Source organism: Vulpes vulpes, chromosome 7, assembly GCF_048418805.1.
Source record: "Vulpes vulpes isolate BD-2025 chromosome 7, VulVul3, whole genome shotgun sequence".
Lineage (NCBI taxonomy): Eukaryota > Metazoa > Chordata > Mammalia > Carnivora > Canidae > Vulpes > Vulpes vulpes.
In genome coordinates this window covers 124,908-141,005 of record NC_132786.1, presented here as the reverse complement: position 1 = coordinate 141,005, position 16,098 = coordinate 124,908, and the positions used below count along the sequence as shown (strand labels likewise).

At 37.7% G+C, this 16,098-nt stretch overlaps 1 protein-coding gene across 20 annotated transcripts in view; it reads right to left on the bottom strand.

The window, feature by feature from the left end:
- The window catches only part of LOC140593690 (IQ motif and ubiquitin-like domain-containing protein), a 133,186-nt gene that overhangs the window by 75,022 nt on the left and 42,066 nt on the right, over positions 1-16,098 (bottom strand). For 15 of the 20 annotated variants that reach the window (XM_072762741.1, XM_072762734.1, XM_072762736.1 and 12 more), the window contains 3 exons: positions 13,213-13,470; positions 12,352-12,537; positions 3,292-8,202 (listed from right to left, as the gene is read on the bottom strand). In XM_072762741.1, the coding sequence (XP_072618842.1) occupies positions 8,020-8,202; positions 12,352-12,537; positions 13,213-13,470 (627 nt within the window). In that variant the 3' untranslated portion in view covers positions 3,292-8,019. Of the gene's footprint in view, positions 1-2,691; positions 3,120-3,291; positions 8,203-12,351; positions 12,538-13,212; positions 13,471-16,098 lie in introns of those variants that run through there. The other 5 variants (XM_072762735.1, XM_072762754.1, XM_072762753.1 and 2 more) reach the window with 2 other exon arrangements.

The window sequence follows — 16,098 nt, the reverse complement described above, 5'->3', positions numbered from 1 at the left end:
TTTATTTATTTATTTATTTATTTATGATAGTCACAGAGAGAGAGAGAGAGAGAGGCAGGGACACAGGCAGAGGGAGAAGCAGACTCCATGCACCGGGAGCCCGACGTGGGACTCGATCCCAGGTCTCCAGAATCACGCCCTGGGCCAAAGGCAGGCGCTAAACCACTGCGCCACCCAGGGATCCCCTCCATCCATACTATTGAGGTTAGTTTGTAAATGAATCCATTGAGCAAACACCAAAAATCTAGTAAAAGAAGTTTATTGAGATACACAGGAGAATAACCTTGAACACTTGATATTTGACAGAATCCTCTGCAGTGGATGCCATCTGGAATGCTCTAAATAGGATAGGCTTACCCACACACATCTCCCCCAAAGTCCTTATCACTGATTTTTAAAATATTATTCTAAGTCTCCTTCCAGTAGATTAACCTTAGGCAGTGCCATGGATCTCCATAGATCCATACCACCAGCTATGTCCCATTGCATGAAAAGTGGATAATGAGATGCACCACGTGAAATTCTTCCCTCTGAGAGAAATCCTTATCAGTGTCTTCCTTGGCCTTCCAAGTGGACACAGTGGAAGCATATGGACAGGCCTTTCCCTAAACCAGACCATCAATTGACACTATGGTGTATGGATCCTTCTGTAAACCAGATCTTTTTATTTTCTTCCATTTAAGTGACCTTGGGGAACTCTCCACGAGTCCATAGTTGTTTGTGGAGGGGTAAGTGGGAAAGCAATAGGATCCTATACGGTGGGAGTCTGAAGTATCTACTTCATGCGATTTACTTGTAACTTCCAAACCTGGGAGGCTATTCTTGGATGTACAATTTCTACTTTACAATGGAATGATGCTGGGTACATTCAACTTTATGACTTGTTTTAAGCCACCCAGTTTGTTGTAATTTGTTATAGGAGCCCTAGGAAGTGAATACAGCTATCTATTTCTTTCCTGTGGATCTGATTATCATTTAATCCTTGTTCTAAATCCCTGCAGGGTCAAATCACTTGGCTCCTAGGGATTTTTATTATAACTCTGCTCTCTTTTTCTCTAATGGTTAAACTTCACCCCTTGGCTCTTAGCATTTGTGATCACATTATTTCTATCAAATCGGGTTATCAAATTCCATTACAGCATGCCCACTGTCATCTCCAGCCTGTAGGGAACCACCACCAAGAACTTTTCAAGGATGCTGGTAATCCAGTCATGACTGCATTTCTTAATGCCTTGGTGAAGATCCTCTTGTGGAACACTGCCACCTCCAAGAGGTATCTGAGAAAGTCATATATAATATCCCTTCCACCTCAATCCATTTTCCTGAGTAATGTTTTCGAGGGAAGTTCTTGGATTTTGAGCTCATTGATAAACATCACTTTTGAGTCCAGGCTTCAGTTAACATATCTAGCAATTCCTGGGGCCTCAAACTAACAGATTAAATCCTGAATTCTAGGCAAGCACATGAATTTGGCGTGATACAATCTTTTGTTTTGTCCTTTTTGGCCTAATAGTCTTAGAATAAACTCTTACACATGTCCCCCTGACTCTTGATAAAAATTGACAACTCTTTCAGTATATAGGTCAACTCATACCAGACCCTACCTTGCTGTTCTTCCCCACCACATCCTCACCTTAGCATAAGATTTAGCCTGGGGGCACACTTAACTGACAGTATCAGTTAAGCCTTACAGGCTCCAGACTTAATCCTCAGCCACATCTGCCATGTAAACACAGGAGAAAAGTAATTTCTATAGAGTTGTCATAAAGGTTTTCTGAATTTCTTTTTTTTTTAAAGATTTTAATTATTTTTCATGAGACACACAGTGAGAGAGGCAGAGGGAGAAGCAGGCTCCCTGCAGGGAGCCTGATGCGGGACTTGATCCCAGGACCACCCAGGTGTCCCAGGTTTTCTGAATTTCTATCTGGGCCTCCTGTTGGACCTTCGAGGCTTTCAATTTATCCTTTTCCTTAAGAACCCTTCCTGATGTAACAAATAACATCCTATGACACAATCTGTGTCATCAAAGTGACTAACTGGCTCAGCCATTTGATCTCACTATGCTTATCCTCCACATATACCTCGTTCTATGCCACCACTTGTGATATTTTGAGCAATCAGGATGCTACCACATGCTGCATATTACCAGTGTCCTATTTCCCCCTGGCAAGGAGGTTATCCATATGTTCTTCAAATATGTGAGCAGCCCAAGCCTAGTATCCATTTTAAAGTCTGTTTGCTTGGATCGTTCCTGGTACCAATTACTGTTTTTTCAGTCTATCAGGCACACTCAAAGTGGTTAATTTGAGAAGTATTTAGAAAAGGGTTGTTTACAAAGCAAAGGGCACTGTTTAAGGAAATCAAAATGAAAAAATGAAGCACCTTGAACCTAGCTATAAAAGAAAGCAATTCACCCATCAGCTGAAGGAGACAAGAGAAGGAATGAATCTCAGAATTCAAAGAGAGCTACAGAGTAGAAGGCCTGACCATACAACCAGACATACGGTCTTAGGCAGATACATGCAGTCACTGACAATAATAGATCAAAAACATCTACGTGAAGCAGAAAGCATATCATTTCTTCCCCTGGAGAAGTCAGGGGAATAAACACCCAACCTCGGTCTGTCTTTCAGACCTCAAATGGCCTGCTGATGCTTCCCAGTGACCGAATGCACCTGGAGGATGTTATTCATTGATGCTCTGCCTAAAGAGCAGACTCTCGGGGCACAAAGCAGAGAAGGGTGGAAGGCAGATCTGAAGAAGCAAACGAAGACTATCCAGCAAAAGCCATTTTTTAATCTTTTAATATATCTTAAAATTTTATTTGCTAATATTTTGTTTAGGATTTTTGCATCTATAATCATTGTGAAGTCGGCCTCTTTCTCATACTGTCCTTGTCAAATTTTGATGTCAAGGATGTCTTGACTTCAAGAATAGGGGAGTACTCACTCTTTTTCTATTCCTTAGAAGACTATCTATAGAATTAGAAATCTCTGTACTTTCAATGCTCAGTTGTGACACAAGACAATTGTACCCGCATTATCCATTGGGCAAAGCATGTCACATAATCCTGCCTCATTTCAAGACGGTGAAGAATTGCAATCAGTCACCCAGTGCTCCTGGAAGGAGAAAAGAAACATTTTCTACCTCTTGACTGACTTCTCTTTTTCTCATTTTTAAAGTTATCTAGGTCAACAACTACGAAGGGTCCAAGATGCTACCCAATTACAAGTTAACAAATTTGCCTGTCAGAATTTCATAGAGAACAGAGGAAGACATGAGACTCCTGGGTCAGAGATGAAGCACAATTTATTGTTCACAGAAAAAGCAGCAGGCAAAATATCAGTATTTTGCCCTAATTCCCCCCGGGTGATACAAAGTCTGGATGACATAGGCACATGCAGTGAGATTCTTTGCAGGGTGGAAATCCTGGGCTTAGAGACTCTGAATTATTTATAGTGAACACTAAATACTATCCCTATCTTCCAAGACTGCTTGCTATACAAACAACCTTCAAAATAAGTCTGAAAAAAAGAACTACCATTTCTGCTCAAAAGACATGTAGAAGTTCAAGAAACCTAAGAATTGTTTTTCAAGTGACTTTTTTTTAAACTTATTTTTGTATCTAACAGAGATAAATTATTCATTTATATTGTGAATAATAATTTATCAATATAAAGTAACTCCCTTGAAATTAATATCACCAACACTTTTTGTTATCTGCTTATATTTGACTATTACAATTTTATAAATTATCATACTTTTAACACTCTATAGGTCATTTCATTTGGGGTGTATATCTGGTACACAGCATTTAGTTCACTCTTGATACAACATGAAAATAACTATCTTTTGCTAGAGAACTATCTGAATTGAAGCACTGTGATATTTTTAACCTGGTTTTTCTCTTACATGTGCTTCTTCCTTCTGCTAACCTTAGAAAACAAAAACCCAAACCCTTTATCTCACAATAGTTCTCATTTGTCATTCCCCTTTTCTCTCTGAAATGCGTTTATAATTCCATCTTCATTCTACTAGCAGTTGCCTTTAAATTTTTAAACTATATATTTAGATACCCATTTTCCTGCCTACCTGTTGTCCCTTCTTCCATTAAAAAGACTTGGATACTTCTATCCCTCTGAACCTTCCTATAGTAGACATTTTATTGGAGTAGCTAGGGTATTATTTTTGTAGATTGATTTTTTTTTTGCAGTGTAGATTTTCATTTGAGGAATTATTTTTTTTCATTACATTGTTTCATAACCATACAAATGATCATTTGCAAAGGATCTTGAGGCTGTAGTGCTGTTATTTCTCCTATATCAACCCCTTACCTATTTCCACAGCTTTAAGATTGGCTGGAGGACAGAATGGGTACACAGAAATTCATGATATGCTTTCTGTTTAATAACGTCTTTATGATGTCTTCACAAATATTTGCCTCACAGTAAAATTCTTAGGTCATTTTTTTTTACCCGCAAAATTCAAAATCCTTCAATAGAAATGTTCCTCCCTTCTGACATTTAGTGTTGGGGAAGATAAATCTATGATGTTGCTATTGATTTTATTTTCTTGTGGCTAACTTTTCCTCTCCAACTTGAATGCTTATAGAATTTGTCCAATATTCTTGAGTATTGAACAGACTAATTTCTATAACTACATTTAACCAGAAATACCATGAAATTGTGTCTATATGTGTCTCTATATAAATTTCCCAGCACTTGGTAGATTCTTTACACAACTAAGGTTATATATCTTCCTAGCTTAGGAAAACTGGCTTTAAATCTCTCTTTACCAATTGTTTCTCCTTTTCTACTCCATTCCAGACTCATGTTATTTCTAGTGTTGACAGATTAAAATTATTAAACATTATTTTTGGTCACCTACTTCATTAATTTGTCCTTTTCCTCTAAGTTCTAGGGAGCAATCTTGAGCTAATCCATCAAATCTCTGGATTAGCTTCATCTTTTTTTTTTTTTAATTTTTATTTATTTATGATAGTCACAGAGAGAGAGAGAGAGAGAGAGGAAGAGGCAAAGACACAGGCAGAGGGAGAAGCAGGCTCCATGCACTGGGAGCCCGACGTGGGATTCGATCCCGGGTCTCCAGGATCGCACCCTGGGCCAAAGGCAGGCACTAAACCGCTGCGCCACCCAGAGATCCCTAGCTTCATCTTTAAAGCCCCAAATCTGCTGTTTGTTGCTATTTATGCATTGCTTTTGGTAGTTTAGCAATTGTTTATCTTGTATAATAGCAATTCTTCCCAGTATTTTTTTTCCAAAGGATGAAAAGTGCTATCAAATATCCTTAACATGAATCAATAAATTTGATAAGTGACTATTTGTTCTCATTCCTCAGAAGGGTCTTTTTTTTATTTCTGAAACTCTATCTACCGACTATTTATCAGCTTATTTTTATAATTTGAAGATATAAAATTTTGTCCTATTATATGTATTGCTTAGGTGTCTATCTGTATAATACAGTCCTCATAAAGGTGAAAGAAGGAAACACGTTCTCTTTTTTATTTTTATTTTTTTAAAGATTTTACTTATCTATTCATGAGAGACACACAGAGAGGCAAAGACCCAGGCAGAGGGAGAAGCAGGCTCCCTCCCTGCAGGGAGCCCAACGTAGGACTCGATCGATCAGGTCTCCAGGATCAGGCCCTGGGTTGCAGGTGACACTAAACCGCTGAGCCACCGGGGCTGCCCTGGAAACACTTTCTATAGCTTCATTTGTTAGTGGGCCAAGGGAAGTACGGTCATCAGGTTATAAACTCGAAGAATGAGGATACTACAGAGGCAGGAGAACCAACTGCTAAACAAGCTGTTGCTCGCCAGATGGCTAGAGTTAGGACTTTATTGAGTAGCAACCTGACTTTTCCCCCACAGATGTCCCTGTAGCCAGATACATCTTCTAGCCCCTTCTGCTGTGGATTTTTAGATAGTTGTATAAAATGAGAACTGTAGTTCCAGAAGGACTGAAAGGCATTTCCCAGAATATGGGGGAAAGTCTGTGTGCTGTTGAGCTGTTTGCCCCCTAAGTGGTTATTCTCCTAGTGCTGAAGGTACTGCCCCTTTCCATACATGAATTCAATTGCTCTAGCTGGTCCACCCCCCTTAGCTGCATTCCACAATCTTCCATACTAGGAGCAAATGCTGTCTAGTCAGTTGCTTCATCCCTAGGGTACATAGAGGAATTCTCACAGACCGTTATTGGTCCCTATCTGAAAATTTCTACCTTGAAGCTTGCCTCCCCAGCTCTTCCTTCTCCAAGGACATTCTCCTAAACTGCTTTGTGAAAATCACTTACATTCCAGGGCAAACCCACTGTTGTCTGTGTTAAATTGTTACCTGTTCATTAGTGATTGGAATGCTCCCCAATGTAACCCTATTGGTAAGTTACTATTTAGAAGGGTCCCAGAATGTCTAAATTGTCTATGAAAATCTGAAAATAACAGCACCATACCACTTCCCTCCTTTATGTTTATTTCCTTTAAAAATAACCACCAAGTGCCATGCTTTTGCTAAATAAAAAATAATTGTAGATATCCTAGAAAAGATGTTGTTGAAATATTGGCAAATATTGATATAGAACCAATATTATTACTGAGATTGAATTCCTTAAACCCGAAACTGAAGAAAACAGCTCATTAATTACTGATTGGAATTAGGAGAAAAATTACCTCACCTCCCTCTCTCTCTCTCTCGAATTATGTTGCGTGGGTGAGAAATACTACCCCTTGAGTTATAGAGTTTCACTTTAAATTCTTTCTTTCTAGCAAAATATCTTCTATTTAGCCATCCAGATCCACTATCACCACTGTCTACTCCACTCTTTGCCCTGAAACTGCATGAATTATGAAAACAAAATTCTATTTCTCCTACTTTCCTTCTGGGTTCTATCAATGGAAAATGCAAGCAGGAGACTGGAGAAAGGGAGAGTGTAAAATTATGAAGTATTTATTTCTCCAGTTCATGAGACCACCTAGGGTTGACTATCCCTTGACAGTTGGTTTCTGATCCTCAGTTATCTCCCTTACACTGAGCATTCTCAGACCTCTCCCTCCCCAGGTTTATTTGAGACTAGAGGTAGAAACAGCTTATCTCATATTGGCCCTGCGTTGCTGTATTATTCCTTTAGTTTCCTTAAATACTGTCCTCACTTTATAGTAAGTCCCTTTGTAAATACACTGTTCTTGAATTTTCCTAATTTGAATGTGCCATCAACTCCCTGTTCAGATGGACTCACACACTGCGCTCATCACTGTAGGTCTCTGACATGCATGTGGTCAAGGTAATTCCTTCAGCTTATTGGGGAAAGGGACTGTTACAGTTTGCCTAACCAAGTTTATCCTTCCTACAGAATGTCATCATTGCCTCACTGAGAGTTTTTCCTCCTAGATAGAAGATAATTCTACTGTTTACCCCGTTTTCCAGCATAGAATGCATTTGTTTGTTTATAAATAACCCCAGTTGTTTTACCAGGATTTTAGGAAGGATTGAAGGTAAAAGTAGAAAATAAAAAGTGAGGATTCAAACTGCTATATTAAAACATAGCATCTTAAAAAAAAAACAGCATCTTTTATCCTACCTGTATAGATTTTTAAAAAAGAAAATTTTATGTTTCCTCTCATCCACATACTGACTATTCTTCTATAACTACATTTAACCTAAAATAAATTACTTGAGCCAAAAGCTAAACCAGCTTTTGTTTGCTGGTTTTATAGTGGGCACTTGAAATTCTTAAAAATTTTAGTGTGAAAATATGGAAAATAAAATATTCTCTTTACCTTAAAATATAATTCAGGAACAAAACAGTATTTCAATTTTCACTAATTATCTAACAATAAAGCATTACATATGGATGTTTTGTCTTCATACCACTTATGATACCATGAGAAACAAAAAACAATTAAAATCAATTAAAAGATAAAATTCTATTTCCATAATGTATAGCCTCTGTATTCCTCTGTTAGCAGTGGATAAAAATGCTGATCCTCAGATACTCCTGGATCTTCTAGGGACTGGGCCTCTGGGCCACTATAATCTTAGGAGTTGTTTCTGAGTGATATTTTTTTCTGATCTCATCTATTTCACCATCATCAAGTATAAATGAAGCCAGCACTGGAATGTGAGAAAAGTAGTTCTTAGCCAGGATATGTTTGTGTTTGATCTTGTGAATAAACAAGGGTTCATATCCCTGAAAAGAAAAGAAAAATCAAATTCTATTAAATGTCATAGATATACTTTACCAGGTTAACACACACACACACACACACACACACACGCATGCACACTTTCTTTTCTTTTTTTTGCATGCACACTTTCTTATCCCAGAAAGCCTTTGCTTACCCATTCTTTCAGCCCAGAACACTGCTACTACTCCATCATCTTTCAGGGCTCTGCTCCTAGGACACTACAAACCCGAGGCCTTTCCTGACTTTCTTTCTGACCTCTGAACACAAATTAATTCCTCCTTCCTTACTTACTTGCAAGTACTTTTATGAATTTTAATTGTAATATTTAATTCGTTCAGCCTTCAATTTCACTATCTGCTTGAAAGTGTCTCCATTATAAGGAATACTCCTTTGAAGGTTCAAACTGAGCCTTTATTATTATTATTATTCATGAGAGACACACAGAGAGAGAGAGAGAGAGAGGCAGAGACACAGGCAGAGGGAGCAGCAGGCTCCATGCAGGGAGCGACCTGGGACTCGATCCCAGGACCCCGGGGTCACACCCTGGGCTGAAGGCGGCGCTCAACCACTGAGGCCCCCCCCCCCCCCAAACTGAGTCTTTTTCATGTAAGCATCTGTCAACACCATCAAAAACCAAAATTTTTGAATGAATGATCTTGTCACTTTGGTTCCCTCTTTAAATCTACTTTAACACTGATACAATTACCAACTTTTGACTGAGTTATTTTTTCTATAATGAGTACTATCTCCACGGTCCAAAACAAAGATCATGACGGCATTCTGACAGTATAAACCTTCCTTTGCTCCTCCTCCTACCACCCTAGATTCCCACCTCAGGAGTTCATTCTAGTCTTCTAAATAGAAAATAACCTTTCTGCCTTTATCAAGACTCTGTATCTTTCCATTTTTATTCTTTATTTTTAAAGATTTTATTTATTTATTCATGAGAGACACAGAGAGAGAGAGAGAGGCTGAACCCAGGCAGAGGGAGCAGCAGGCTCCGTGCAGGGATCCCTACCTGGGACTCGATCCAGGACCCTGGGGTCATGCCCTGGGCTGAAGGCAGATAATCAACCACTGGACCACCCAGGTGTCCCTCCAATTCTATTCTTAATGTTTAGGCTTCTTGTCCCTACATAGCTAGAACAGTACTTGATCTTTTTCTGTTATGTAGCATTGCCACGGTATAGACCACGTGTTTTCTAATGAGAGTGGCGGACTGCTGGCTGCCAGCCCAATACTCATTCTCTCTACCATTGGTATGTAGAGGCCTGATTTTGCACAAGGGCCTGAATTTGTATTTTGTGATGTGCTCAGCTTTCCCGCCTTTATTCTAGCTAGGGGTAGCATGTGACAAGTTTCAGGCCATTATACACACATGCATATATAACAGAAAGCATTGGACAAAGCTTACAAGAAAGCTTTTTAAGAGAATATAGGAGTTGATGCAGCCATTTTATCTCTAAGAGTCCACAAGCATGAGAATGAAAGTCAAAAGTTAAATACAGATGAAGAAAAAGTCGGAGGGCCTGGGTTTCTGGGAGCACTGTGGAACTACCATCCAGACCCCAGACTGCCACCATCTGGACTTCCTGCTTGATATGGAAACTATCTTCACATTTGATTAAGTCATTATAAGTTGTTTAGTCTGTTATTTGCAACCAAACTTGAATACAACTGAAACTGAAGAATTGTGTCCATTACACGTCCTTGTTTTTCTCCAAGCACTTAGCACAGTATGTGGCACATTAAAAAAAAAAAAAAAAAAAAAAAAATTCTGGTTGAATTAATAAATACCATCTATTTCCTTTATTAATCTTAATTGACCCTTCTTTTCAACCAAATCACAAACATGACTCGTACCTTCTCCTAAAACTAGTTTTCTAAAGGGAAGGCACCCCTCACTAAAGGTCCCTCCAGTGTCAAAACAAAGGTAAACAAGAGAAAAGGAGAAAAGGAGCCAAAGCAAACGATACTCTGGCAGAGAGTATCAGGTAGGAGTATTCAGGCTTATCTTAAGTTTCCTTTCTACAGACATATTTACTAAGTCAAAATACTCATCCTTTGCACTATCTATGTCCTACCACTCCTTAGGCCTCATTTCACTAAAAAAAAAAAAAAAAAAAAAAAAAAAAAAAAAAAAGGACATATTTCTACATATTTCTGTTATGCAACAGTAAATTCTACATGTACAGAACTTTATAGGTTTTCAAAGCACCTTTATAGAATAGCAAATTAATCATTAAAGGTAAGACAAGCACATTATGGTACATAAGGCAAAGGAACAATCCTCAACTTTTAAAGAATAATATGGAAAGATATCCAATACGTATTATCCCCTTTTCCTATTATCCTCTTTTTACAGATGAGAAAATCAGAGCACTGAGACACTTGCAAATTTGCTCAACTTATCCCAGCTCATAAGTAACAGAGCCAGAATTAAACCAGGGCTGCTCCGATCCTCTGTATTGATTCCATGTTTTTAGCTAACCGTTATACAAATTTATGAAGCCAAGATGGTTAGTGACAGAGATGGGGACATACTGGGTCGGGTCTCCTTACTTTAAATCCACTGTTTTCCTACTGTGACCAGTGTGCACACCACGGGAACCTGCTCTGCCTCATTTCCAGTTCAGAGAACAGCAGTCTTTTCCCATGCTTTTCCTATAACTTGTGTCATGACTGCAGGGAGCCAAGATTATTTTAAAATTTGAATATTTTTTTACTTACTGAGAAAGCAAATATCTCTGTGCATTAAGGAAACTCTAGAAATGTTTTAACTTGTGGCAAGACATAACCTATTCTTTAACGAGGCTGAATATTGATACTTAAGGGATTATACTAGTCCAAAATAATAAAAAGACAGTATTTTTTTAGATTATCTGGTTGAGAACCTTAGCTCTATTTATAGAAATTCAGTAAGATCGGCAGCCTGAAATTAGAAATGCATGTGAATAGAACATTTAATTTGATACTGCAGTAATTTGATTAAATACACAAAGGGAGTGTGTGGATTAATTGAAGCAGTAGAGTATCAGCTTTGGGAATGAACTGCAATCCCACTATGGGTCCTGGATGAAATAATATTGTAGTGTTGGCTATGCTTCCAGTGATTAAATATTTATGAAGCAGCTTAGTTTACTAAATATAATATTTAACACAGTTTCAATTTCATGCTGCTCTTTCTTTCGATCCCTAGAGTGAAATTTTTCTAAGCCTGGCTTCTACTGGAAAATTATTTTAAAAAGCTAAAATTTTAACTAGTTTCTCCTCTTTTATACCTTCTCATTCCCCAATAAAAAGACAAGCAGGAAATAGCAACATTCAAAATGACTATTATATTTGAAGTCATTTCTTTATTTTCTCTTAAATGACATTTTGCATGAAATTAATAGTTGAGAAATTTAATCAGTAGAAGGCAGAGAATCAGCTTCAGCTTTTGGGATCCCAAGCTTGCTCAGTGTAAGTGAAACTCTCTGATGAACTCAATTCTGCTCATCAAAATGTTTTACAGATTTCATCTTGTAAGTTACTAAAATTAAATGGTATTGAATTTTTATAGTCCTTTCCCCACTTCTAGTCAGTTGAGAGAAAATGAAAAATGGAGCCTCAGGCCTCAGAATCATACTCCATCAGTATGATTGCCATTTAACGCACACGATTCTCAACAAAATTTGAGAATTTAGTGTGCTAGGCAGACTCATGATGGCTAATCAAAGAAGGGCAGATTCTAGATTATTAATATATATCTGGTATTTCATTTATTCATTCAACAAATACTTATTAAACCCCTAGTCTGTGACATGCACTGATGTGGTATATACAGACAGGTGTAAGCTAAATAAAATCCTCGCCTTCGTGGAATTTGCCGTGGAATGACATGCTTGAACTTGCTGTTATTAGCAGAGGGTGGTATCAAGTTTAGATACCTGTAAGATGTTCAGATCTCCTATCTTGTCCTTTTCTGTGTTTTTTAATCTTAATCTCAGCCACACATACCATCCACAGATTTTGTTACTATTATTCATGTTGTTTCTTAATCCAATGGAAGTATTTAAGTTATGCATGGAATGCAGTAAAAGGCAGTAAAGTTACCCTCTAATATTTTCAAGGATTAAATTATTTCCTCAGATAAAGTCCCACTCTCTTACCTCCTCAATACTTGTTAGCTTGAGATGAGCAACACCTTCGTCTTTGGTAAGAAGAATGCAGTTCCAGGGGGACCATTCCAAAGACCGATCCCACCTGACCAGGACCAGATCATTGAGATCATTCCAGGCGCTGAGCACTGACTGGGAAGCCCAGATGTTCTCTACCAGGTACTGAATGTCTTGTAGCTACATGTCAAAACAAGTTTGAAAAAAAAAATGTTTTTTTTCTAAATATAATATTTCTTTAAGATTATTATTTGGGGAGATAATTTAGTTTGTTTTTTAAAAGAGGAACATTATTCGTGAAGCTTTCAATGCTTCTTCTAGCTTATTTTTCACCAAATCTCTGCCCCCTGCGCCCGAGCTGCAGGAGCAGTTTCGCAGTCACGAGGGCATCTTCAGCTCCCAGGGTTCCTCCCATTTGCTAATCTTACCTTCCCTGTCTGGTATTCAGTGCTTTTCAAATGCATTTACACTGTCTTTATCTTCATCCTAACCCTCAATCTCAGGGTGACTGTAGGTCATTTATATCCTTTTACAAATGAAGAAATTGATATTTGATAAAGATTAAGCAATTTGCTTAGTGTTATTAAAAAGATTTGTCCTTTTAATGAAAAAAGAAAGGAAATGGGGGAAATGAAGTAACTGCTTAAAAACTTATTAAATTTAAATCACAGTAGCTAAAACTCTAGGAGTGACTTTTTAGCATGAGGTCTGCATACACAAACCTAAAACTGCTGGAGGGGCAAGCTTCGCAAGGTATAGGCATAAACAAAAGGAGCCTTATCTTCAAAGGCTTCTGTGGAAAAGCAGGAACCTTCCAGTAAACTCTGCCCCGACTGGCACCCCGACTGCTCCTACCTGCATCAGGAAAGCAATTTTGGGGTCATCTTCGTAACGGGCTTCTGCAGAGTGCAGCCGCCGGAGTAAGCACTTGAGCTTCAGGAAGGACTGTCGCTGCCGGGCCTCCTGGCCCAGGGCGGAGCAGCGGCGACACGGGCGCCCGTGGGGTGGAGGCCCGGGCCCGGCCGAGGCCGCGAACTCCGTGCGGGGCAGGTAGAGCCGGCAGCTGCGGCAGAAGTCCACCTTCTTAGAAAACATCAGCGGGTCTTGAGGGACCTAAAGAGTAGAAAACAACAACAGAAGTTAAGAAAACCATAAAAGTCAGGCCAAATACACCAACCACGGGAGGCACTAGGGCTAACTTACCTTAGAATGAGATAAAAAGTTGGTTTATTTGTAAAGTCCTGTTTTCCCTTAACTTCCTATTCTACACAAAATTTAAATTCAAGCAGCATTCATTTACCCTGGCACAATGTTAAGAAATCTGCCTTATTTTTTAAAAGAATTGAGATCTTTGGTGTTTTGCTACATTCATGTCACAGGCAATAGCTAGATTCACATGACTAAGTGTTTTCCTCATTTCATTTATCTTAACACTAAATTTGGATTGGCTCAATGATCAATGGCAAAACTTGAAACTGCATCATATAGTAGTTCTATTTTTAATTTTTTGAGGAACTGCCACACTGTTTTCTATAACGACTGTACCAATTTAAATTTCAGGGAACAGAGCACAAGGGTTCCCTCTTCTCCGCATCCTTGCCAACACTTGTTATTTCTTGTCTTTTTGATACTAGTCATTCTGACGGGTGTAAGAGGATATCTCACCGTGGTATTGATTTGCATTTCCCCGATGATTAGTGATGTGGAGCATTTTTTCAAGTACATGTTGGCCATTTGTATGTCTTCTTTGAGAAAACGTCTATTTTGGTCTTTTTTCCATTTTTAAATTGGGTTAAAATTATTTTGCTATGGAGTTGTATAAGTTCCTTTTTTTTGGATATTAACTCACCACATGTATGATTTGCAAATATTTTTTTCCCATTCTGTAGGTTGCCTTTCATTTTGTTGATTGTTTCTTCTCTGTGCAGAAGGTTTTCAGTTTGATACAATCCCATTTGTCTATTTTTGCTTCTGTCAGCTTTGCTTTTGATATCATAACCAAAAAATTATTGCTAAGGTCAATGTCAATAAGATTTTCCCTATATTTCCTTCTAGTAGTATTAAGGCCTTATATTTACATCTTTAACCTATTTTGAGTTGATTTTTGTATGTGGTGTGAGATAAAGGTTGATCTTTTTTTTTTTTTTTTTCCATGTGGCTATCCAATTTTCAACCCAGTTAGTAAAGAAACTATCCTTTCCCCATTGCATGTTCTTAGCTCCTTTGTGAGTTTATTTCTGGGCTTTCTATTTTGTGGCATTGATCTATGTGTTTGTTTTTATGCTAGTGCCATACTGTTCAAGCTTTGGAATATAGTTTGAAATCAGGAAGCATGATGCCTCCAGCTTTGTTCTTTCTCTTGATTACTTTGGCTATACGGGATCTTTTGTGGTTCCATACAAATTTTAGGATTTTTTTTTCTATTTCTGTGAAAAATGCCATTGGAATTTGATAGGGATTGTTTTAAATGTATAGATAACTTTGGGTAGTATGAACATTTTAACAATATTAATTCTTCCAAAAAGATTTCTTAAGTACAAAATAAATGCCAAAAGCATGATCCATTTCAAAAATGGATAAATTTACCTTCATTGAAATAAAAAACAAACAAACATCTGCTCTGTTAAAGATACCATTAAGAGAATGAGAAGACAAGCTAAAGACTGAGGGAAAATATTTGCAAATCACATATCTTACAAAATTCAGTAATGAGAAAATAACTCAATGTTAAGAAGGGGGGTGGTGGTAAAAGATATGTGCATATACTTCATCAAAAAGTCATATGGCTGGCAGAAAAGATGCATGAAAAGATGCTTAAAATTATATTCATTAGGAAATCACAGATTAAAATATAATGGGATGCTACTGCACATTCATTAGAATTCCAAAATTAAAGACTGGCAATACCAGCTGCTCTCAAGGATGCAGAACTATGGGAAGTGTCACACATTACAGATGGGGATGAAACATGGTACAGCCAGTGCAGAAAAAAAGTTTGGCCATGTCTTATAATGGTAAATATGCATTTACCAAATGACTCAAAAATCCTTATTTCTAGTTATTTAACCCCAAACGATAAATTTACGCAAAAATTCACAATTAATATAGTGCTTTTACTCACAAAAGCCCAAAACTAACAAACAATCCAATGTCCTGTAACTACAAATGGATAAACAAGCTCTGGTATATCCAGACAACAAAAATATTACTCAGTTATAACAAATTAACAATACATTCAAAAACATGGGTGAACATCAAATACAATATGCTAAATGAAGGAAGCCAGTCTCAAAAAGCTACATATAGTAGGATTCCAATTACATGACACACTGGGTTAGGTATAACCATATGACCAGTGACTGCCAAGGGTTAGGGAGCCGGAAGTGCTGATTACAAAGTGGCAGCCTGAGGGAACTTGGAGGAAGGAGGCAAGATTATTCTTTAACTTGATTGTGCTATTGATCACATGACTGCATTTGTCAAACCTGACCCCCAATGGTGAATTTTACCAAAGGTAAATTTAAAAACTGAATAAAATGACACATTATGTGAACATGTAAAATATTAGATTCTACTACCGTAAACATATAAAAGTTGAGTTAAGTCTATAGAGGACCAGAAGGTAGCTTGGGCAAATAAAACACCAATTTGAATAAGCAATAATATAATGGGCAACTTTTCTCTTGGACTTTTGTTATATTTATTTTTTTAAGATTTTTTTTTTTTTAAGATTTTATTTTT